The sequence below is a fragment of the Arvicola amphibius genome, chromosome 1, assembly GCF_903992535.2.
Source record: "Arvicola amphibius chromosome 1, mArvAmp1.2, whole genome shotgun sequence".
Lineage (NCBI taxonomy): Eukaryota > Metazoa > Chordata > Mammalia > Rodentia > Cricetidae > Arvicola > Arvicola amphibius.
Window position 1 is genome coordinate 93,645,348 of NC_052047.1, and position 25,102 is coordinate 93,670,449.

Sequence of the window (25,102 nt, forward strand, 5' to 3'; positions counted from 1 at the left end):
GAAAGGAGCCCTCCTCTTTCCACCTCCCGCGGGATTTTCGGGCAAACAAGCCACAGTTCTCGCGAGGACACGCCGAGCGCACCTCTTTTCCTGAGGCAGGGCTGTCACGTGACGTGCTCTTGTCCAATCGGCGCGCGGGCCGCGGAGGTTGCCGCGGTTCCCGCCAAATACGAGCGCGGCGGCACCGGCGGCAGCAGTGGCGGCATAGGCGGGAGGCGGAGAGCTCAGCGGGGCCGCCTAAGTGAAGCCTGAGCCGCCGCCGCCGCGATGCTGGAGGAGCCGGACGTCGCGACGCCACGAGCCACTGGTGAGTGAAGCTGGGCCAGAAGGACTGGGTCCGCTCCCGGGTGGCCTGGGGGGCCGAGAGGCGGAGACGGGAGGGCTCCCAGAGGGGAAACTGAGGCCCCAGGGAGGGGGAAGAGTCATCTTTGCAAGTTCCCGAAGGAAACTTGTCGTCCAAATATCTAGGTCCTAGTAGCAGATGAGGAAACAGACCCTGGTCGTCTTTGATGAGTCCTGAATGCATCTGTGTCCTCTAGTAGCGGGTGGGGAAATTGAGGCCAAGGACGGGGTAGAGTCAGTTGAGCAGGTTATTAAATGCATTTGTGAGTTCTCGAGTGAGTCGGACCTTTGCAGTGGGATGGGGAAACAGGCCTGTGGTCCCTTGAGCTCTGGACACCAGAGAATCCCGCAGCTGTGCGGGGCAGGGCAAGCCCGGAATGCTGGAGGCTTTGGGTGGCAAGCGTGACCAGGAAGCTCTCTTTTGTGAGTGTGGTATGGCCCTATGGAGTACGTGTTAGGAGTCTTTGTAGCATGCGGCAGGCTTCGCTAAATGTGGGATGTCCAGTCTCGCTGCTTGACTCTGAATTGTACTCCCAGCGGTTGGCACTGAATCTCACCCTGTGTGGGTTGAAGGATTCGGGGTCTGGAAGGGATGGGGGCCGTCCTGATGGTCCAAGATTTCACCAACTGAGCACCACTTGGACATTTTAGGACAGTCCCTTCTGGGACCAGTCTGCCAGTTTGTGTGTGAGTGGGGGTGGGTGGGCAGTTTCAGGGATGGAGGGCAGTGTCCTCGATCTCCATCCTCTTCTGGGATAATGCTGTCCCCCTCTACGGTTCTGACCACCAAAGATGTACACCATCCTCTCTCCCCAGCCGGGTATCCCAGGAGGGCTAGAACTGTTGCCCTGACTAGCTTGGGATTTTATGAAAACATAATTAATATTCATAAAACTACCTGGACTATCATAGAGCATTGCTTTTATTTAACCAAGGCAGAACGTTTAAAACCAGCACTGTTGATAATCGGGAAGAACAGCCAGTGCTCTTAACCACTGAGCCATCTCTCCAGCCCCCGGGTATGGTAGTTTGTATCTGCAGTTCCAGCATCCTAGAAGCTGAGGCAGGAGATGATGAGTTCCAGATTGACCTGGTCTCTCACCAACTGAATGCTATCGTAGATAGGAGAGAATCAATTCTACAAGCCTCCTTTGCAACAAACTAATTAAAATAATAATAAAAGTTTTAAAGAAAGGATGTCTTTTGGGGGGGAAATCTATATGTTTGGTAATAGAAAACAGAGCAATGTTGTTTTTCTTCCATTCAAATAGAAAAAAAGGAATATGGATGTTCTGGGTAGGGTCCAAGTCTCTAAGCTGGGGTGAGCAGGCTGTCTCCACTTGAGACAGCTGAGGTTGTCCAGAGTGGAGTCTGAATTCCATGTAGCATTAGTAAAATGTATGAAAATGCTCCCCAAATTACTGAAGGAGGGTTTTTTTCTGTCCACTTAAAACATACTGCCTAGCAGGTGTGAGTTTCTACACCTGAACTATCTGTTTAAAGTTCTAAGCTAGGCATGGTGGTGCCTGCCTTTATTCCCAGCCCTTGGGAAGCAGAGGCAGGTGGATCTCTGTGAGTTCTAGGCTAGCTTTGTCTTCATATCGAGTTCCAGGACAGCCAGGGCTACATAGAAAGCCACTGTCTCATAACAAACAAAAAACAGGTTCTATTTATTGTCCAACATGCATGGATTTTGATGTGTTTAGGTAGTTCCTGAGGTTTTTTTTTTTAATAATTGTATTTTTAATTTTATGTGCATTGGTGTTTTGCCTGCATGTATGTCTGTGTGAGGGTGTCAGATCTTGGAGTTACAGACAGTGGTGAGCTGCCATGTAGGTGCTGAGACTTGAATCTGGGTCCCCTTAGAAGAGCAGCTGGTGCTCTTAACCACTCCCCAGACTTGGAGAGCGCCCTAACTCACTGAACCGTCTCACCAGCTCTCACTAGTTTTTTGAGATAACCTTGGCAGTTTAGCCATAACTGACTTAGAATTCTGTGTAGCCCAGGGTGGCTTTGAAGTTGAGGCAATCTTCCTACCTCTACCTCCTTAGTCCTGGGGTGGCAAGCATCACTCCGTGGCTGGCTCTTCCTTGTCTGTTCTCTCATGCCCTTGCTTTTTGCTCACTGTTCATCAGTTCCCAGTATATTCAAGTGTTGAGGAGGGCAGTCTGGGTACAGCGTGGATCAGGTCTGGCATCCATTAGGGGATATAATGCAACAGTTACTGAGCGAGGCACACAGAGAAACTCAAAAGCAGGGGACCGAGTCTAGGGTAGAATTGTTCAGTGTTAACATTTTGAACCTAGTAAGTCTTTGTTGTGGGGCTGGCCTATCTATTTATTGCAGGCTGTTTAGGGGGAGTGCCTGTGTCTCAGCTAGAAGTGAGCAGCACCCCCAAAATCTTACCCCAATCATAAAAACTGTCTCCATGGGCTGATGCTAGGGTTCAAGGGTCAGAAGACCTGCTGCCAAACTTGACCGTTGGGTGCTGTCACGACAACCTACATGTAGACTGGCCCCTGCGAGTTGTGCTCTGACACACCGTGTGGCAAATGTAGAAAGTGTGAGGAAGGAGAGATGCTCAGCAGTTACAGGGGACCAGCACTTACATCCAGTACCTCACAGATGCCTGTAACTCCTCTGAGCTCAGACACCCATACACACAGATACTCGTGCATACATAAATAAGAAAGGTAAATGGCAGCTGGGTGTGGTGTAGCCTTCATTACCAGCGTTTGAGAGGCAGGGGCATGGGACCCTAATGGGGGCTGCTTGTGTGTGACTGCTGTGGTCATTAGCTGGCCAGTGACCCTCACCCTTAGTAACTTCTGCTCTTCTTTTTTTTTTTTTTACCCACAGCTATGGATTGCAAAGACAGACCGGGGTTCCCATTGAAGAGGTTGATACAAGGTAATTAGGGGCTGGGAAAGCCCTAAATCTGATTCCTGACTTTTCTCCATTGGCTGCTGTGGGGTCTTCAGTAGCCTGTTAAGGAGCTGAGGGGAGGGCAGCAGGTGCTCCCTCCAGTTTGATAGGTTCCCTCCAAAGTGTTGCTCACTAACCTTTGGAAGTCTCAGGTGTTTCTGACATCTTACCTTTTCAGTTTTGATGCTGGAACCCAGCCCAGGGCCTCGTATGACAGCCAAGCCCTGCACCACTGAGCTGCACCCACCCCAGACTTGTCTTTGGGATATGTGTATATATGGTGAGCCTAGGTGTGCATGGGGCTCACTGTGAGTTTAGAATTGAATTAGTTCCATGGATACTGTGTACATGAGCTGAAGGCGATTGTGTTTTCACAATTTGTTGCTTGTTTATTTATTATGAGACAAGGTCTCACTATGTGGCCCAGGCTGGTCTAGAACTCCAAGAGAGCCATCTACCTCTGTATGCTGGAATTAAAGGTGTATGCCACCATGCCCAGATTCCAGTTTTAATTTTTTTTATCAATTTATTTTTATCTGTCTCTCTGAATGTTTGGCCCTGTATTTTAATGTGCCCACTGCAGGTGGAAGGTCCTTGCTACAGATGGTTGTGAGCCACCAAATGGGTACAAGATCCATCAAATTTTCTTTAATTAGGTATATATTTGTGGGTGATGTGTGTACCACTTGGTTGCAGAGGCCATGGGTAGTCAGATTCCCAGGAACAGGATTTATGGGCAGCTGTGAGCCACCTCGTGTGCTGGGGGACCCAACTTTACAAGAGTAGGAAGTGCTCTCAAGCTGCTGGGCTTTGGTTTTTGAGATGGGGTTCTACTTTTTAACCCAGCTTACCTATTAGCTACAAAGTCCAGACTGGACCGGGAGGCAGAGCTGCACCCCAGGGCAGGGTTACCATTTGATTTGTGTACAGATAAATCAAATAGTGATTCATCTGTGCGTGTGCACACATGTGTTGGGTGTGTGTTCTGAGGTGTGCATGTGGCGACCAGAAGACTGCTTGTGCAAGTCTTTTTTCCTCCTCATGTGGGTCTTTGCATCAGGCCTGGCAGCATATGCCTTCTTTATTCACTGAACCATCTTTCCGATGCTTTGGTGGTCTTTCTACTGGGGGGGGCGTGCTTGCTGTCTCTGATGCCCTGGCCCCTTCCCAGTAAGTGCCAACAGCTGCCCCCAAACTGAAGCAGCCAGGCACTGCCTGACTACCTGTGTGGAGACTGCTGGGCAGCACATGAGTGTCTCTTATTCCTACGTTCACAAGCCATGCCCTTGCCCTTGACCCCAGTGGCAGTGGGATTGTGTCAAGGATCAAGGCTCTCATTAAAGAGCCCAACCAATTGTCCATCTGATTGGCCTCTAGCAGTTCCCTCTTCCCTTAGGACTCCCTACCAGACTAACTTTGGTGAGATGTGTCCCAGGTGGGAGGAATCAGCAGAGCCTGAAACTCAGGGCAGCTGTGTTTCATGAGGCAACTAAACATAGGGAAAAGGTTGGTTTGGGTTTTTACTTATGTAGAATTAACCAGTGATACTTGGCATTTAAATGTATAGAGTGGGGAGTGAGTCCTGGAGGTCAGGTGCCTGCTGCCAAGCCTCCCTGCTTGAGTTTGATCTCCAGCCTCCAGCTGTGCCTACCTCTTAAAATTTTCTGGGTATGGGTGTTTTGCCTGCATGTATGTTGGTGCATCATGTGCATGTCTGGTCCTTGGAGGTCAGAAGGAGGTGTCACATCCCTGGAACAGGTGGTTGTGAGCCACCACATGGGTGTTGGGAATTGATCTCAGATCCTCTGTAAGAGCAGTCATTGTTCTTTATAGCTGAAGCCGTCTCTTCAACCCACAACAGCTCCATGATTAGGCTTGAAATTTTCATCACAGACTTCCTGGCCATTAATGCTCAGGCACTCAGATTTTGAACACGGGTTTATGGTCTCCCTTTGCTGTCACTGAAGATGTTGTTTTTCTTCATTTCAGCCCGCCTGCCCTTCAAACCCCTGAACCTTGTTCCCAAGGAGAAAGCCGAGGACACATCACCAAAAGTGTCTGTGGAAGATAAAGTTCCGGAATTACAATTGTCCTTGGACACTTTGGAAAACCGCTGTCACACAGGTTCTCATGTAGGCTTGAGTCCGAAGCTGGTCAGTGGCCGAGGCCCCATTGATAGCTTCTTGAGGGCCACAATAAAGCCAGGGCCGAGTGTGGTCATCATCGACCTGACTGAGAACTCCAGTGACATTCCAGACAACCCTGAGGGCCCCAGGGAACCAAGTCCTGATGCCCCAGCAGAAGGAGCCGACCAGCAGCAGGGACCCTCCACAGTGGAACAGTGTCTCCCAGAGACCCCTGCAGACATTCCTTGCCTTGTGGAGGAGGAGCCTGGGAGCCCAGGAGGCCCAGAGAGGACGGGTGACTGTCAGGCTGGCTTATTACAGAGCTGTCCTGAGCTGACCACGGGTTCTAGGACATCCCCCATAAAGGAGCCATCAGGCTGGAGCAAGGCAGGGGGTCTCCTTTTTATAGAAAAGGTGCCCATGGTGGTACTTGAGGACATTCTGGCCACTAAGCCTCTCCACACCTCTCTTCCCACGATGACCCTGGACAGGAGTGTCACTTCAGAGAGTGAGGTGCTGGAGTCCTGCCCTGAGGATGACTCCACACTGAGCCACTCCCCCACCAGCTCTTCTCCAACCAGCTCTCCTGAGGGACCATCTGAACCCCCAGCACAGCTCAGTAGGACCAGCCCCCCCTCCACACCCATCTGCAGAGTGAGTACCCACCTCACATAATCCCAGGATATTGACAGGGCCTTGCAGTGGATAGAGCACTGGTCCTGCATGCTTGGAGCACTTGGCTCCATTCTAGGCACCTCAGAAACTTAATATCTCAGCACTGGGGAGGTAGAGACAGGAGGTCAGGGTCAGCCTCAGCTAAATAGTGAATTTGAGGCCAACCTAGGCTACATGAGTACATGAGATTCTCTCTCAAGCTAATCATAAGACCGTTATTTGGCTGACTGGTGACATGCACACCTTTAATCCCAGCAACTCGGGAGGCAGAGGCAGGTGGACCTTCTCAGTTGAAGTCTGCATAGTGAGTTCCAGGACAGCCAGGTCTGCATAGTGAGAATCTGTCTAGGAGAAAAAAAAAGTTCACAGAATGGAAATCGATTATTTGGTTTGGGGGCCCCTCATCTCAGATGACAAACATTCACAGCAGATGCTCTTGAACATCTGGGACAAGGAGTGCTGAAGCATGTTGTGACCAGGCTCGCCGCTGCCCTTGTCTTTGGAGCTGAGCTTTCCCACACCTGCCACCTTCCCGCTTTATTATTAAAGAGTGGTGGTCTGTCCAGGGGTGCCTTCCCTCTCCACCAAAATGACCATCCTGAGGTCACTACTAGCCAGGTGTCAACAAGGCCTAGAATAGTTACTCAGAGCCAGGCTACCTGCCATACACATAGAAACCTGGGGCCCTCACACATGCTAGGCAAGCACTTTACCACTGAGCTGTATCCCAGCTGTCTTGTTTTTGTTACGTCTTTATATCTGGTCCTGGCTGGCCCTGAAACTCCCAAACATTGTTATTACATATAATGGGTTTTGATTGGTGTGTGCTTGTGTGTCAGGTTTTTTGTTTTGTTTTCAAGACGGTTTCTCTTGGCTGGCCTGGTGCTTTGTAGACCAGGCTGGCCTCAGAGATCCACCTACCTCTACTTCCCTAGTGCTGGGTTTAAAGGCATGTGCCACCACCACCCGGCTATGAAGCCTCCTTTATTCAGATGTTTGTGTACCCTCAGACAGAGCTGAAGTCAACCCTCTTTTGGGGTGTTGGTGGCAGCTGTCAGAGTGAGGTCGGGTATGGGATTTTGTACTGGTGATCGTGTCTTGGAGTTCAGGGAGTCTTGTGTTTGAGAGGACTTGGCATTTCAAATGTCATGAGTGTCTCACTTTGTTGGCTTTAAATCTGCACAGTGACAGATGTATCAATTCTCAGCTGTCCTTAAGATCTCAGATAAAACTGTATAAAAATTCATCCAAACCAGACATGAGATCACATGCCTATAATCCCAGTCTTTGGGGTAAGGCAAGAGGATTGTCATGAGTGAGGACATACACTCATGAGTGAGGACATATACAGTCTGGAGTGTATAGTTGGACAAGAAGCCTTAAACAGTCAGAATCCCAAGATATTGTGGTTGTGTGGCACTTTTCCTTTGTTCCCATTAGATCTTGGTTTGGTATGGACCCTTGTCGTGGGTGGTTTGTTCATCCATTCTGTAAGGTCTGCTCTATCACCAGTCTGGGTGGCTTTGTGACTTTGTTGTTTCTCGAGACAGGGTTTCTCTCTGTAGCCCTGGCTGTCCTAGAACTAGTACTTTAGACCAGGCTAACCTTGAACTCACAGAGCTTTCTCTGCCTCTGCCTCTGCCTCCCAAGTGCTGGGACTAAGGGTGCGCTGCACCACTGCCCTGCTGCCTTTGTGACTTTTGATGTGTGGAATTACTTCATTTACTGAGAGCACAGTCATCTAAGGGATGTGGTGACCTGCTGGCTTGACAGACAGAACTTGGAGCTGCTGCCTGCTCCTGCAGCCTCATTGGCCATCTTGTCTGTGCGTCCCAACTCCTGAGTCCAGCTTCATCTTCAGTTTGTAGAATCTCCTTATCCCGTGATGCATCGAGGTGTTTGCCGTGTCCGTTAATCTTGTTTTTTCAGCCCCTATCTGAATCATAGATCCACCTTGTGAAGTTTGACTTGATTCCTGACCCCAGTAAATCTAGAACTCAAGGCTTTTCCAACCTATCAGATCTGGATCTGTCTGGATAGTTTCTGGTTTTGACATGGGGTCTTGATGTGTAGAGCAGGCTGGCTGCAAGCCAGGTGACAGTCGACACAGCTGATACAGCGAGGTGTGGCTCCTGCCCCTGTAACTTCTTACTTGGTCCCTAATGCCTGCATGTCTCAGTGCTTTGGGAGTCACTGCAGGATCCTCTGCTCTCATAGCCAGCCTGCCCTCTCCTGATCGGGGACAGCCATTTTCTCAGCTTGTAAGACAGTTCTTGTCTTTGTTCATTTTGTTTTTTTGAGGGTCTCCACGTAACCCTGGCTGTCCTAGAACTTGCTGTGTAAATCAGGATGACCTCAAACTCACAAAGATCCACCTGCCTATGCTTCCCAAGTGCTGGTACCTTGTCTGTTTTGTGTTTAAGAATTCTATACATACTTAGGACGTGTTTAGATCAAATACATTTCTTTCCATTTCCCTCCAAATTCTTCTCTCCCCCTCAAATTCATGAGTTTCTCTTGTTTCGTTTTTTTGGAGGGGAGGGTTTGAGACGGGGATTCTCTGTGTAGTCCTGGCTATCTTGGAACTTACTCTGTAGACCAGGCTGGCCTCAAACTCACAGAAATCCACCTGCCTTTGCCTCCCAAGTGGTGGGATTAAAGGCGTGCACCACCATTCCCAGCCTTATGAGCTCTTATTTAAATATATATATATATATATATATATATATATATATATATATATATATATATATATATATATATTTTCGAGACAGGGTTTCCCTGTAGTTTCTAGAGCCTGTCCTGGAACTAGCTCTTGTAGACCAGGCTGGCCTTGAACTCAGAGATCCGCCTGCCTCTGCCTCCCGAGTGCTGGGATTAAAGGCGTGCGCCACCGTTGCCCGGCTAAAAAATATATTTTTAATTAAAATGGGATTATATCACTTCTCCCTCTAATCCCTGACATGTCTTACATTCTCAAATTGGTAGCCTCTTTGGTGTGTGTGTGTGAGAGAGAGAGAGAGAGAGAGAGAGAGAGAGAGAGAGAGAGAGAGAGAGAGAGAGAGAGAGAGAGAACAAAGATATGTATAAATACGTCCTGTGGAGTTTTTGTTTGTGTGGATGATCTCAGGTCTGACCACTCTGCCACTCTGCATTGGACAACAAGAAGAGGGCTCATTTCTGGGTCTGGGAGAGGCTAATTCTCCTTCTCTCAGCTGTCACTATTTGCCTGTAGCTGTTTGTCTAGGGGTAGAACCCCCTTGAGATTTTCCACGTTCTGTGTTAGCCTGTCCATTGGTGCTGCTGCTGTTCAGGTCTTGTTTATGCAGCTTTTTCTAGGAGACACCGTCACAGCGACTATCTGATCCTCTGGCTCTTACTGTCTTTCCACCCACTCTCATGCTGTGTTCCCTGAGCCATAGATGCAGGAGCTGCGCTGTAAATTATCCCAGGCTGGGATCCCCATGATCTGATGTCTGTGTTGTGCCCAGTTGTGGTTGCTGTGAGAATCGGCATCTTTGAGGAGAGGGCTATGCTTACCCGGGAAAGAGGCTTATACACAGAAAGACTTGGCATCTAGGGTTTTGGAACTAGGTCTGTGGGGTTTCAGGTGGCAAAAAGTTGCCTGCTCTTGTTTTTTAAATCTACTGAGTCCAGTTAGTGTACATGCACCACAGGAACCATCTACTGGCCTTAAGTGACCTCTCGGACCACATCCCTTAGAAGGCTGATCCTTCCCTTCCCGGCAGCCACCCTTTCTCAGTGACTCCTAAACTACAGGTGGAGATTCATGACTGTTCCCCATCTGTGCTGGAATTTTGTGCGGCTTGATCTGTGTGGGTCTTGTGCTTACAGTCACAGCTGCTGTAAGTTCACGTGCACGACAGTCTCACTGCAGGTGTCTTCCCTAAGACCCCTGCACCTTGATGGCAAGAAGTGATGTAACCGTCCCACGTAGAGCCGAGTACCTGCCTGTCTTGCATGTAGAGGTTGTGAGGCTATCTGGAGGTATTTCAAAAAAGAAGCCTCTGGGGTGAGAGCTGACTTGTCTGTGGGTATAAAGATACACAGCACACCGAAGACTCAGGCCTGGAGACTAATTGCTCCTTCAGATGACACAGGCACATAACATGGTGACAGACACGTGAAGGCAAAACTTTCAAGTGTAAACGTGTCTTTAAAAAGAACCTGAGGGGAATTAATTACCACAGCCAATTAGGGCAGCTCCATTTAAATCCCGTGCATGCATGAACTAGGATGCTTCTGTAGAATCACGTAGTCAAAGGCCTTGAGTGTTATTTACTGCACCCCATTTAACCCTCCTCTTGGTCCATATCCCTTTCCTGCAGATGCTTCTCCCTTCGTTGCTCTGCTGCTTTTCTGACTTCTGTGAGTGTTCCAGTGTGGGCCTACCAGACTAAGGATTCAGGGATGGCATCCACAGATGGGAGACTGGTGGCATTTGTCTTTCTGGGTCTGGGTTCCTCATCCAGGGTGAATTTCCTGAAAATTGCATAATTTCATTTTTTTTTTCTTTTTCAGTTTTCCCAGGCTGGCCTGGAACTCACAGAGATCTACCTGTCTCTGAGTACTGGGAAATTATGATGCTACCAGTGCCCAACATCATAGTTTCATTTTTCTTAGCAGCTGAATAATATTCCATTGTGTCAATAAACTGCATTTTCATGATCCATTCAGCAGTTAATGAAGAGCTAAGCTGATTCCATTTCCTTCTGGTATCCTAACCCAGGGTGTAGCTGGATCACAGCAAGGCAGAATAGCAAATGTTAGAGGCCCCAGGTGGGTGAGAACACCTCAGCCACGTGCTTCATCTTTTACCCTCCTTCTTAAGAGGCCTGCTCACCGTTTCCTATGTAACACTTTTTAATTGTGTGTGTGTGTGTGTGTGCGCGCGCGCACACATATTCTAAGGTCAGGGTGGCATCAGGGAGTTAGCTTGAACTAACTCTGATGTTAGATTTGCTCACAAGCACTTTTGACATGCTGAGCTGACTCCTTGGCCTTTATTTTGTTTTAAGACTGGCTCTCAGCCGGGCGGTGGTGGCGCACGCCTTTAATCCCAGCACTCGGAAGGCAGAGGCAGGCAGATCTCTGTGAGTTCGAGACCAGCCTGCTCTACAAGAGCTAGTTCCAGGACAGGCTCCAAAGCCGCAGAGAAACCCTGTCTCGAAAAAAACAAAACAAACAAACAAAAAAGTGGCTCTCACTGTGTAACCCCAGCCTTCCTTGAACTCACAGAGATCCTCCTGCTTCTGAGGCCCAGGTGCTGGGATTTCTACTCATCCTGACAAGGCACGATTAGACCATCTGGCATCTTCTGCATCAGGGCAGGTTCTTAGCATAGTTTCTCCACTGGCAGAGGTTAGGTTTCTGTGCTGTGAGACCTGTCACTCAACGTAGTGTCTGGCAACACATAGTGTCATTGCATTCAGGATGGTATTGGTGCAGCCGTGTTCCTGGGTATTTGCCCTTGTGCCATATTAGCCCTCTGGCTGCCAGGCTCTTTTCAGTCCTGCACTCCTGCAAGTTCCTGTACCTACGTTGCATTTGACAAAGCCAGGTCAAAACCACTCCAAAAAGCCACAGAGAAACCCTGTCTCAAAAAAAAAAAAAAAAAAAAAAAAAAAAAAAAAAAACCACTCCAAAGGTAGGTGCACACCTTTTTTCCTAGAGGCAGGAGGATTAAAAATTCAAGGCTAGGCCTGGGCAACAGAGGGAGACTGTGGCTCAAAACACCGTGGTCTGGGCAGGGAAAATTCCAGAAGAAAACTTGGATCTGGAAACATCACATGTTGGCTGTGAACATGTCCAAGCAGCTTCCCTTGTCATTCTGCCCAGAGCAGGAAGTGGTGCCCGTCATGGTATGTGTCTGCACGAGGGCACACCAGGTGCTGTGTAGATGCTGCTGAGCTGTGTGGACAGGGAAGCAGGGTTGCTCTGCTGCGTTTGCACTGGTGCTGAGGTACTGAGGCAGGAGGATCTTTTGAATCCAGGACTCAAGCCCAGTATGGAAGCACAGGTGATTTTACCTCACACAGATGCTTCAGAGCTCACCCAGAGCAGAAAGCCCTGGGTTCCATCCCCGGCACCACGGAAACCAGGCCCCTTGCTGGTAATGTTTCCCTGTAGCTACGAAGTCCCAATGAGCCTGACCTTGTAGGAAAGACTGGATTGCAGCTCCTGTGAACACAGTGGGGTGGGACTAGGAGGAGCTGGCTTCCTGCTTAGTTCTGCCCACTGCTGGCTTCTCTCTGTTCACTGACATCTTACCTGTGTCCAACTTACCTGAATAAGGCCTTTGTATGCTGGCCCTATTGTAACCTTTGCTACTATTGCTGGAAAAGACTTTTGCAACAATGTTTTTGGTGGGGGGGTGATTTTTGTTTTTTAGGTTTGATTTGGTTTTTCGAAACAGGGTTTCTCTAGCTTTGGAGTCTGTCCTGGAACTAGCTCTGTGGACCAGATTGGCCTTGAACTCACAGAGATCTTCCTGCCTCCTGAATGTTGGGATTAAAGGCGTGCACCATCACTGCCACGGCTTCAACAGTATTTCTGTTTTGTTTCTGCTGTATCTCAATAATACAGAAGGGGGCACTCCACCTCTGACCACACTCAGCTCTTCTGGGTGATTGTACCTATGAACTATATCATCCTTGATAAACAGCCTTTATGGGTTGGTTCCTGTGAGAGTGGAGGCCAGAAGACAGCCTTCATCATTGATCATCAGGCAGTAGTCATCCTTTTTAGGGAGCAGGGCACGGGGTCTCACTTTGTCTCCCTGGCTGGCCTGGGTCTTGCCATATACACCACGCTGGCTGTCTGTCTCTGCCTCTCCAGTGCTGAAACTAAAGCCATGGCCACCACACTGAACATCTTGTCCCCTTGGGCCTGGGCCAGTTAACTGAGGTAGACTGCCACCCAGGGATCCTCCTGTCTTTTGGTCCCTGGTGCAAGGGTTAAAGTGTGTCATTGCACCTGGCTCTTTCTGTGTTTGTGCTTAATCAGGTCCTTGTGCTCCAAAAAAGTCAACTGCTAATCACTTGGCTCTTCTGGGGCTTACATACGACACCCACGATGTTCCCTGCAGGCTCCAAGTCCTGCTGCCCTTCCCATGGGGTGGGATGGAGTCCCTTGGGAATATGATCTAAGTTCTTCTGTCTTTCTTTTCAGGATGACAAGAAACTCGTCAGAGGCTCCATGGAGAAGGGCAGGAGCAAGTTGCACAGAGTAAGGCCCTCCTGGCTCTCCGAGCTTTGTGCTTCTGGGCTCTGCTGCTTGTGCTGCCACTGCACTAACAGTGGTGATGGTCTGGGTGTCCTGAGTGTGCAGACCTTGCTTGGGCCTCTGTTAGTGCAGTGTGGGTAGTGGGCATTGAGTTCAAGTGCTGCCAGGGCTATATACTGAGCCAAAAAAAATCAAAAAACAGAATCAAGCAAAATACCTTTGTCATAGTCTCATTCTCCTTGGAAGGGTATGAGTTAGGTTCACACGGAAGTGGCCCCAGACAGTGCAGAGGTGACAGCTGCTTATGGCTTTTCGATCTCTGGGTCATCATGTGGCTCATGGGGGAAGGGGACACTAATGTGGAAATGTTTAGGCCCTGCTATGTCAGCTGGTGTTCCGTAGGCATTTGGTATTGGAGGGTTAGTATGGGAAAGGCATGCTGAATGTGCTGGGCCTCTGGGGTACACCCCAGTCCCATCTGTCGTATCTCTTAGAGGCTCGCTGTGTAACCCAGGCTAGCCCTGGTCTCCCAGTGACAGGTGGCATGCCTGCAGCGCTAGGTACAATTCAGCCTTTGTGACAGCACACGTGAAGGTGCAGCAGCCAGACTGAATCTCCAGGGCTTCTGTCTCCTTAGTAATGGCCAGGAACAGACCAGTCCCCACAGTGTGCTCAGGCCTGCACTCCTACCTAGTCCAGGCTGCCTCCTTTGGCCAGAAAGTAGAACTTGAGGGCTATGGCTCAGCACACAATTGCAAAACATGCTGGAGTCACTGGTACCAAGAACCCACGTAACATAGACCTGCTGCAGCAGCTGCCCCCATCCACAGGCTTCAGTCCAGGAAGGCTCTGAGTCCTTTTCCCCGAGTTGGACACTGAGGGCTCAGGCTCCAGTGTGGAGAGACCTGCTGGACTAGAGCTTAATTCCAGAAGGATTTCTGCTGGGCATTAGGGTCCAACCCAGGACTCTGTTTAATACTCGTCCACCGGGCTCCTGTTGAAATCAAGCCATGCTTGTGTATGTAGGGAATCTGAGTCAGCTTGGGCTATGTGGAACACTGTCATCTGGCAGTTCTTGTCACCTGTGGGACACCTTTGCCACTATCTTCACAGGACAGAGAACAGCAGAGGGAGGAGAAGGAGAAGCTAAGAGAAGAGACACGGCGAGCCAAGGAAGAGGCTCGGAGGAGGAAGGAGGAGGAGAAGGAGCTGAAGGAGAAGGAGCGGAGGGAGAAGCGGGAGAAGGATGAGAAGGAGAAGGCAGAGAAGCAGCGGCTCAAGGAGGAACGACGCAAGGAGCGGCAGGAGGCCCTGGAGTGAGTGGTGGGGGCCCCCAGAGGCTCTCCCCAGCAGTATTCTGTGCCGAATCCTTTCTGTCTGTCTCACCGGAGCCTGACTGGAGAGGGTGCAGTTGACCTGTGTGTGTTCTTTCTGTATGGCTGCAGGCTTTGTCTGGCAATGGTTCCCAGATTTCTGGGGGTTTTAGATGCTCTGGTCCCATCAGGATTTCTTACTCAGTTTCCTAGCTGGGCTGTTGTTTCAGTTGATGACTACTGTATCCTATGAGGTTTTGACACTGAAAGCTCACAGCCGCTCTTGTTCTGTGAGACATTTCTTTCGTGGTAGCACTATTTTCTGTGTTTTTGAGACAGGGTTTCTCTGTGAAGCCCTGGCTGTCTTGGAGCTCACTCTGTAGACCAGGTCTGCCTCTGCCTCCTGAGTGCTGGGGTTAAAAGATGAACGCCTCCATGCCTGCCCACTAGAAATCATTCTTTGTGCCATGCACATAGGTGGTTGAGACTGATAAATGGCAAGTGAGTCATGTTGCTGTGGATGACCTAGGGGTTTTGATTCTTCTGGCTCCACCTAGTGCTGGGATAGTCAGCAGGCACCACCACATCTGGCTTTTGACTTGTGGAGGCTGCAGCCCAGGGCTTCATGCATGGCAAGCTTTCACTCTACCTCCTTTAATCTGTACTCATGCTGGGGGATCAGCAGATCAGCTTTGTCTGTATAGTGAGACCCTATCTCAAAATAATAATTTCTTAAAAAGATTTATTTCTTATGTACAAAGTGTTCTGTATGTACACCTGCATGTCAGAGAGGACAGCAGATCTCATAGGTGGTTGTGAGCCACCATGTGATTGCTGGGAATTGAACTCAGGACCTCTGGAAGAGCAAGCAATGCTCTTAACCTCTGAGCCATCTAATCAGCCTCTCAGAATAATAATTTTATATGGAGATTTGTGATACCTGTAATGTTAGCACCTAGTCTGAGGCAGGGGGATTGCAGTTGCCAAACTGGGGTTGCCTAGGAAGACTGTCTCAGAAGCAAAAGGAAGAATTTTGTGATGCTGTGCATTTTGCCATAGCCTTGTCACAGCACAACAGGAAGGTGGGCAGCTGGCTTCTGGCTTACACAGCTTGTGTGTCCTGTCTCCCAGGGCTAAACTGGAGGAGAAGAGGAAGAAAGAGGAGGAGAAGAGGTTACGAGAAGAAGAGAAGGTAGCCTGACTGCCTCCCCTGCCCTTCTGGACACTGAGGCATTGGGGTGCTTTTTGTGTCTCAGTGTTGGGGCAGCGGGCCCCAAGGGGATTGCACCTACTCAGACCCCGCCTTGCTTCCTTGACTGCTGTTGGCACCGGTTCCTTGCTGGGCAGATGTCTCGTGGGTTGGGGTTTTGAGAACCTGAAGCATAGTATTCCCTTTCCAGACTGCCCTGGAGTAACTGCTGTCCTGTTCTCTCCCTACCACAGCGCATTAAGGCAGAGAAGGCAGAGATCACTAGGTTCTTCCAGAAGCCAAAGACTCCGCAGGCCCCCAAGGTGAGCACCACCTCAGCTCTGAGTGCAGCTGACTCTGTGCGTGTGTGTGATCCAGGTGCTGGTTTCTTCTGTTGTTCTCCACTTTATTTTCAAATTTATTTTATTTCTAATTATGTAAATTTGTCACCATTCACTTTTTTTGAGACCATCTCTTGGAACCTGTCGCCTAATTACCTAGATTGGTTGGAACTAATCTGTGGCTGGCATCAAGGCCCTAAGTACAGAGAGGATCAGGGTGCTGGAGAATTGGGTGGCCTGATGCCGACCTTTCACCTAGCCAGCTCCCCTCTCCTGACACTGTGTCATCTACTGCTCAAGCACTGGCCTCACGATGGCTTGAGTGGCTTGGGTGTTTGAGGCCCTGGCCCTGGCATGTTAAGATCTAGTTGAGTGTTATTTCCCAGGCCATGCTAGAGTTGGCTGTGTAGGCTGGGCTAGGCTTGAGCTCACCATCCTCAGCCTCTGGCTGCTGGGATCGTAGGACTGAGCACGTGCTGGGGCTAAGCGTGGTCTTACATTTGCATGCAATGTGTTATCTTGGGCATGTGGCCGGCATGAGACCACACAGTGCTGCAGGTTCCGTGGCAATTCCCTGAGACTAGTTGGAAATGGCCTTGCTTATTGGGAAAGCTGTGGTGACCCTGACCAGCACATGTAGGAACTGAGGCTGAAGGCAGCCCCCTCCCACCCTTCCCAGGTATGGCAGCTGCTCTGTTACCTTAGCCTGTGAGTAACAGACTTGTTGTGGACTTGTCAGCTCAGTGGAGCATCCTGTGACCAGTTGTGAGTCTGCCTTTGTCCCTGCATCAAGTCCACAGCTAATTAACCTGTAAATTGGGAGGCTTGGCTCAGCTGCAGCTTATTGGCCTGTGGCTAGAACCAGTGATAAAACTCTCTCACTTTATGATAGAATGTAAGACCCTTGCTGTGTTAGTGTCTTGCCATCTCCTCTGTGCTTTGTTCCTTCCTGTTCTGCTGACTGTTGTTTTCCTTTTTGCTTGGAAAGTCTTGTGTTCTGTGGTTTCGAGCTATGTGTTGTGGCATCCAAACTCAGGTCCTCTGTAAAGCAAACATACACGCCCATGAGCCATCTCCTCTGACCTTGGTTTATGATTACTGGGTGAGGATGTGAGTGTGCACATCACACACGTGGAGCTAACAGTTCTCCACTGTGTGTGTCCTGGGGATTAAACTTGGGTTATCAGTTTGGTAGGAAGCACTTTTACCCTCTGAGTCATTTTGTTGGCCCCTGATTTGTCTTTTTTTTTATTATTGTATATATGCGTGCACGGACAGAAGTCAAAGGACAATTTTTTGTAGTTTTCCTCCTCCCATCATGGAGAGGTTCTCAGTCTCAAACTCTGGTCACCAGGCAGGGGTGATGAAGTTTTTAACCTGTTGAGCCAACCTGCCAGCCCTTCTTAGTATATTAGATCTGCATTCTACCCAGTGGCCCAACCCTTAGCTTGGTTGAGCACTTGGATCACTGGTTTCCTGTCTTCTAATGCTGCATGAGGCTCCTGGCCCTAGAGGAACAACAGCTGTTGGTTCTCTGCCTCAAGGCTTTGGGAAGTCTCAGGGACCACTGGGACGACACCCTGGGGCCTGGCTGCCCTCTAAGGTCCCAAGGCCGAGCTTGGGTGGCATGTTTTTTAGGGATTTCAGGGCTCTCCACCAGCTAAGCAGACTGGCCCTGGTGTGGGCTGACAGTGGCATTCAGAGAACTTGAATTCACAGCCAATGATGGGATGACCAGTCCAGCCATCAGGCCACATGGCTGGATGTGGACCCTGTTGGGGACTCTTGTATTTTCATTTTTGTTTGTTGTTTTGGTGTTTTAGTTTTGTTTTTAAAACAGGATTTCTCTGAGTGCCCTAGCTGTCCTGGAACTCAATCTAGATCAGGCTGGCCTCGAACTCACAGAGATCCATCTGCCTCTGCCTCCCCAGTGCTGGGATGAAAGGTCTGTGCCACCACTACCCAGCTGACTCTTGTGCTTTCAATGTGAGACTCTTGTATTTCTGGGGGTAGAGGGTGAGACAGGATTTCCCTGTGTAACAGTCCTGTCTGTCTTGGAATTCACTTTGTAGACAAGGCTGGCCTTAAACTCACAGAGATCTGCCTGCCTTTGCCTCCTGAGGACTGGGATTAAAGGCATGTACACCACTGTGTGGCGTTGTGAGACTCTTGATGAACCAGTCCACTGGCCCACAGTCCCTATCCCCAGCATTTTCAGGAGGTAGCTCTGAGCTCTGTCGTGTGCTCCCCTCCCCCAACCCCGAGCCACTGCTTATTTGTGGTCTCGTTCATTCATCCTGGTCATCCAGGTTCACACATTAAAGTGTTTTTTGGGGACTGGAGAGAAGGCTCAGAAGAAGTTAAGAACACTAGCTACTCTTCCAGAGGTCCTGGGTTTACTTCCCAGCAACCACATGGTGGTTCACAACCATCTATTATAGGATCTGATGCCCTCTTCTGGTATGCAGAGCACTCATAAATAAATTATAAATAAATAAAGCAAACAGTGGTTTTCCAGAACTCAGTGACTTTGACAGAAGTTGGGGGCCAAAAGGCCCTCACCATGATTAAGATCTGAAAGCTAGGATTAGGGGAGGCAGCTAGCATGACATGTAGAAACTCACATAACAAAATGACTGGAGACTCTGTGTAGATTTTTGTTTTATGTGTGTGGATGTTTTGCCTGCATGTATGCCTATGCACCACATGCATGCAGTACCCACAGAGAACAAAAGGACAGCATCCTCTGGAACTGGGATTTCAGACAGTTGTGAGCTACCATGTTGGTACTGAGATTTGAACCTGAGTCCTCTGAAAGAGCAGCCAGTGGTCTAGTGGTCTAGTGGCCATCTCTCTAGCCCCTAAATAAATAAGAGACTATGGAAGCCAGGTGTGTCAGCCCAGGTTACAGCAAGGCTGTGTCTCCACAGGTGGGGTTGAAGGGCCCACAGGGTAGAAGTAACTCAAGTGGGCTTCTGAGATCCAGCCCCATCGCTGAAGACCCAGAGTCTTCCAGCACCCAAGCAGCTCCCTTTGGCCACTCTAGACCTGTGGCCACCAAGCAGCAGTTCTCATAGCCATGTACCTGAGCACCTGGACTTTCCACGGTGCACTCACCTGCCAGCATTGCATTGGATTGTTCCTGTTGCAGACCCTGGCCGGCTCCTGTGGTAAGTTTGCACCCTTTGAAATCAAAGAACACATGGTGCTGGCTCCGCGGTGCCGGGCTGCCTTGGACCAGGACCTGTGCGATCGTCTAGACCAACTCCTACAGCAGCAGACTGGGAACAGCTCCTTCCTCAGCGACCTGAAAGATCGGCTGCCCCTGAAGTCGGGACCCACCCAGGTCTGCAGCCGCAGCACCAACATAATGGACAGGTGAGACCTGGCATGCCAGGTCCTAGGACCTGGAAAGTGGTTCCATGCTGCCCATTGCTGCTGTCCCCTAGAGTCACCATCTCCCTGGGTGTCTTTCTTGGTTGCTAGAGTATGTTACAAGGGGCCTCTGGGGCACAGCATGGCACCTCCTATGCCTTGGGTGCAACAGGAAGGGCAGTCAGTCCTGAGCAGTTCCTGGACAGGCCGGTCCCATGGTGACCAGCCATGAGCACAGTACCAAGGAACCGTCTGACCACCACCCAGGGACGTGGTCATTGTGGAGAACAAGGTGGACGGTGTACCTGAAAGGAGGAAGTTTGGCCGCATGAAGCTCCTGCAGTTCTCAGAGAACCACCGGCCAGCATACTGGGGGACATGGAACAAGAAGACGGCAGTTATCCGCCCCCGTGACCCCTGGGCCCAGGACAAGGTGAGCCCTGGAGTTGGGGGGTGGGGGGTGAGGCTCTGTGCTACGTTTGTGCCATGATGCTCATGTGCCTTCTCCCTCCAGAACCTTCTTGACTATGAGGTGGACAGTGACGATGAATGGGAAGAGGAGGAACCTGGGGAGTCTTTGTCCCACAGCGAGGGGGTGAGTAACCCCGGTGGGGATGTGAGGCCTCTGCACCAACTGCGGAAGCCACTGTGCAGTTGGCTGATGATGTAGGACAGACTGGGAGATCTGAAGTTTTGGTTCTGCGTAGACTAGTAAGTGCTTGTTCGCCTAGCTTCCCCAGTCACATTGGAGCCACACTGGGCCCTATCAATCCCTTCTTCCTGGCTCCCCAGCCTCCTCTGACACCGACAGTTTTGTCCATGTGTGTTGTGGCGCCAGAGATACACTAGGACATGTGAAAGGCCAGTGCTGGCCCCTAGGCAGGCTCTGTAAACCCCTTAGTTCCTGCATGGTTACATGTATGTGAGACCAGGCTGTGTTTTGTGTGCGTGAGCTCTTCTTTCTCTTCAAGGACGAGGATGATGACATGGGGGAAGATGAAGATGAGGACGACGGCTTCTTTGTGCCCCATGGGTACCTGTCTGAGGATGAAGGTGTGACTGAGGTGAGGGCTCCTGCCCAGGCTGGTTGTGGAGTACTGGGGTGATCAGCTGCTGTGGCTTGGGCTGCAGTGAGCAGGCATAGAACTTTCTCTGCTGCAGAGTGATTGACATGCAGCCCAGCCTATACAATCCCACCTTCACCTAGAGTTCTAACAAACTCCCCAAAGAAAGCACAGACTGCCTCACAGCTCCAGAAGGTCCCTGTGCCCCTACACGCTCTCCCATAAGAGGCCATGTTGAATTTGAATGGTGTCCTTAGGCCCTGAACTCCGGGTTGTAATTTTAGGAAGCCTGAACAGGGTGGTTGGGGTCAGACTGGCTGTGCCTTCTCGTGGCGATTTGGTCACCTGTTTACCACATCATAGGAGCCGTGAGGCTAGACAAGCAAAGCCACTGGAATATCCTGACTCATCATACAGCTCAGGGTGTGAACTGACCCCTCTGGTGTTGCTCTCAAAAGCTCAGTGCCAGTACTGGGTCACCAGAGAGCATGAACATTAAACAAGGTCTGCTCCTTGTCCTGCTAGGAGTGTGCAGACCCCGAGAACCACAAAGTGCGCCAGAAGCTGAAGGCCAAGGAGTGGGATGAGCTCCTAGCCAAGGGCAAGCGTTTCCGCGTACTGCAGCCTGTACAGGTGGGATGCGTGTGGGCAGCTGAGGCAGCCAACTGCGCAGGCTCTGACTTGAAGCTGCTGCAGCAGTTCACCGCATGCCTGCTGGATGCAGCACCCCCTGAAGAGCCAGAGCCAAAGGCCTCCAGGCGGGAGAAGAGGGACCAGCATAGTAAGTGGGGTGCCAGTACATTGGGCCACGGTGCTTGTCAGAGTGTCCTTGTGGAGGTCACACGTCTGCAGACTGATAGGTTGTCTGCATGCACAGCAGTGCCTTCTCATCGATGTAGCATCTCATTGCCCTTTTTAAGTTTTGCTTCTGGGTACAAAACCCAGGATTCGCATGTGCCTACCAAGTACGCACCACTGAGCCACACCCCAGTCCTGTTGTCCGTGACTGTTTTGTTTTAACTTATTTTAAAATTTTGTGTCAGTAGACAGGCGATGGTGGCGCATGCCTTTAATCCCAGCACTCGGGAGGCAGAGGCAGGCGGATCTCTGTGAGTTCCAGGCCAACCTGCTCTATCTACAAGAGCTAGTTCCAAGACAGGCTCCAAAGCTACAGAGTAACCCTGTTTCAAAGAAAAAAAAAAAAAAATTGTGTCAGTGTCTTGAGTTGTAGCCCAGACAGGTTATGAAGTTATCAAGTGGCTTACAGTGTTCTTGCTTCTGCCCCCTGAGTGTTTGGATTTGCAGCCCAGGCCTGCCTGGCTCCTTGGTGATTATAAACGTAGAACCCACAGCAGAATTGAGACCTGGACCAGAGTGCTGTGCCACTCCCTCTATGTTAAACCCTGGGATACTGATGACTCAGAGAGCAGTAGCTTCTCAGGAGGAATATGAGGGCACACAAGCTGACCACATGGCATTGCTCAGTGCCTCTAGGGAGCAGGCGTGTGGCTTGGCCACTTTTAACCCCACTCTTAGTGGCTTTCTTTGAAGCATGCCTTGGATGGGGCTCTCTCGGTGCTTATTCCCTAACCCCTGTCTCATCCCACAGTCCTGGCCCAGCTGCTTCCACTGCTGCATGGCAATGTGAACGGGAGCAAGGTCATCATCCGCGAATTCCAAGAGCGATGCCGCCGTGGCCTGCTGAGCCCCCCAAGCCCCACTCCACACCCACATGTACCCAACCCGGAGGATGCTATGGTCGTGCCATCCAAGGCCAGGCTGAAGCGCCTCATCTCTGAGAACTCTGCCTATGAGAAGCGGCCCGACTTTCGTATGTGCTGGTATGTGCACCCACAGGTGCTCAGGAGCTTCGGCCAGGAATGCCTGCCTGTGCCCTGCCAGTGGACCTACGTGACCGCCATGCCCTCAACACCTAGGGAAGACACTGGCAACACTTCCGAGGGGCCTGACCAGGGCACATCCATGCCAATCAAGCGGAAGCCAACAGCCACCATGTGCATTACGCAGTTCATGAAGAAAAGGCGGTATGATGGACAGGTGAGCTGCAGACGGAGTGGGCCTTGCTCACCTGTGCCTATAGCAGACTGTGCACCTGCCACACAGCTTGTGCCAGGTCAGAGGACAGCTTTGTGGCACTGGTTCCCTCCCGCCATCACATGGGATTTTGGGGTGGAACTCAAGTTGCCAGGTTTGTGCAGCAATCGCCTTTACCTACTGGGCCATCTCACTGCCCTGGTACAACAGTTACGGCCGCAGTAGTGGATGGGTGCATCTGTATGCACAGCTACATCTCAACTCCTCATGCTGATATCACCCAGAGGCCACTGTTGGCTAAGGAGCTGGTTCTTAGTGACCCAGCTTTTGTGACTACCGTCATAGTTACCTGGAGTTGCTTCCTTTCCCAAGAGCCTATGCCCCACCTGCCCCCTCCTACACTAGCAGCCATGTGTTTGTTCATGTCCCTGAATGTCATAATCAGGGTCACACAGCAAGTAACCCCTCAGCCTTCTACTGCTTAGTTTATCCTTGCTTGATAGCTCCTTCTAACTCCAAGTGGTGCTTTGTGCACATGAACAGCCGAAGCACTGTCTACTGGGCTGCGTGGGCACAAGTATGTGGTGGTATCAGAGCCCCATGCAGCCCTGCCCTCTGAGGCAGTGTCAGCATTTTTTTTCTTGGAGATGTCCTTTCTGTCACTGAAGTTCAGCTCACTCACCACGTGTTGGCATTTCAGATTCTCTTCTGCAACTTTAGAGGGCTCTAAGTGTTCCTGGCGCTGGCACCACTGTGGATAGACACAGGGCTTGGTATCCATGGCCCTGCCCCAAACCACAGCAGGGAGCCCTGAGAACACTGCATCTGCAGTCATTGATGGGTTTATTCCCTTGTGGCCCTAATGTCACTGTCATTGATGGCACAGGTCGCCTCAACCTGGGATGTGGTTTAGTGTCATGGAATGTGCCTGGAGCATTGTGCTCCAGCAAGTCAAGCTACTCTGCTGCTTTTCCTGTCCCCCTCATCTTTGCTTTACCTTACATGAGCAGGGAGCGAGGCTCAGAGACACACTTTGCTGTCAGCCTTGGCCCTGAGGAACCCCATGTGCCCACAGCGGTAGGTTTTTGGATTTCATGGCTGAAGGTGCTACCTCCAAAAGACACAGGCCTAGATGGTGCTCACACAGCGCCCTAGACTGCCTGGGTGTGTTCCTTAGCCCTGCAGTCCAGTGTTCCATCAGACTCTTCTAGAACTGCTATGAGGAGCAGGGCTAGGTCCAGCCTTCCAGGTGTCTGCGCCCCACCCCCCTCAGGGAGGGCCAGCTGTGCTCTTGAATGTTCTGTATTCATCTAGTGCAGCGTAGTTTAAACTTCAGCTGGAGCTGTGGTCACACCAGATCACTGTGCATCACTAGCCCAGCATGCTCCAGTCTTTTGAGACTTGGTTTTCCATTATAAGGGTTTTTCATGTTTTATCAGTGTGTGTGTGTAAGCATGGTGCCCATGGAATTTCTCAGCAGCTGTGGTTAAAAAAGCATTTGTGAGCAGCCATAATGGGTGCTGGGAACCAATTCTGGTCTCTTGATGGAGCAGCCAGGGCTCTTAACCATTAAACAACCCAGGCTGTCTTCCAACTCTTGATCCTCCTGCCTCAGCTTCTGAAGCTACCATGCATGGATGTAGGCAAACATCTGCATAAGAGGCATTCAGACTTGTGGAGAAGCAGCTGCCTTCCCTGGGTCGAAGGCCAGTTAGCTATTTCCTCATCATGTGGGATTACCCCAGGCTGCATCTATGTGGAATCCTCACATCATCAGGAGCCACCAACTCTAGCCACCCATAAAAAGAAATGCCAAGAAGGTGGGTGCTCTGTTGGTTCTTTGAAACCAAAGTTGAGAAGCCACTCAGTCCAGGTGTGGATGGCACACGCCTTTAATTCCAGCTCTCGGGAAGCAGAGGCAGAAGCAGATGGATCTCTCTGAGTTCAAGGCCAGACTTGGTCTAAACAGTGAGTTCCAGGATAACCAAAGATACACAGAAAAGCCCTGTCTTGAAAAAAAGCAAAAGAAAAAGAAGCCACTCAGGTTGTGGTGGGGTGCTGCTGTTGGCAGTTTTTAGATGGGCGTGTAGGTCATCTTAGCACAGAGATTGTAGCCATTGACCCTCGTGTGAACACTGTCACTGAGAATTGTCCAGGACTATGTGTGTGTTGGGAGTGCGTGGGTCAAGACGCTGACAGGCTATATTCTGTGCAGGTTGGCTCTGGGGACATGGATGGCTTCCAGGCAGACACAGAAGAGGATGAGGACGACGACACAGACTGTATGATCGTGGATGTGCCAGATGTTGCGGGTGACGTGTCAGAAGCTCCTGTGCCTGCGCCCACGCTTTGCAAATGATGGGTGTCAAGTTGAAAGACCCAGGGACTCCTGGATAAAAGCAACCTGTGCTGCAGGGAGTGGAGTGTAAGCCATGACCTGGGCAATGGTGGC

General features: G+C 50.5%; 1 protein-coding gene across 1 annotated transcript; it reads left to right on the top strand.

Annotated features, from left to right (window-relative positions):
* Window positions 1–168: 168 nt before the first annotated feature.
* Chaf1a (chromatin assembly factor 1 subunit A) lies at window positions 169–25,092 on the top strand. The gene is made up of 14 exons (XM_038344590.1): window positions 169–307; window positions 3,202–3,252; window positions 5,257–6,047; window positions 13,260–13,316; window positions 14,427–14,629; window positions 15,758–15,818; window positions 16,070–16,138; window positions 19,308–19,534; window positions 19,799–19,964; window positions 20,046–20,126; window positions 20,503–20,595; window positions 21,121–21,376; window positions 22,205–22,653; window positions 24,866–25,092. Exons 1-14 carry the CDS (start codon window positions 268–270, stop codon window positions 25,007–25,009), a joined length of 2,688 nt encoding a protein of 895 aa, XP_038200518.1. The 5' UTR covers window positions 169–267; the 3' UTR covers window positions 25,010–25,092.
* Window positions 25,093–25,102: the final 10 nt, after the last annotated feature.

What these genes read in the sequence shown, in the direction of transcription:
- Chaf1a (XM_038344590.1), top strand. Translation starts at nt 268, where the DNA reads ATGCTGGAGGAGCCGGACGTCGCGACGCCACGAGCCACTG. An exon ending in GAGCGGCAGGAGGCCCTGGA is followed by an intron (nt 14,630 to 15,757) that starts GTGAGTGGTGGG and finishes CCTGTCTCCCAG; the next exon opens with GGCTAAACTGGAGGAGAAGA. An exon ending in AGCACCAACATAATGGACAG is followed by an intron (nt 19,535 to 19,798) that starts GTGAGACCTGGC and finishes ACCACCACCCAG; the next exon opens with GGACGTGGTCATTGTGGAGA.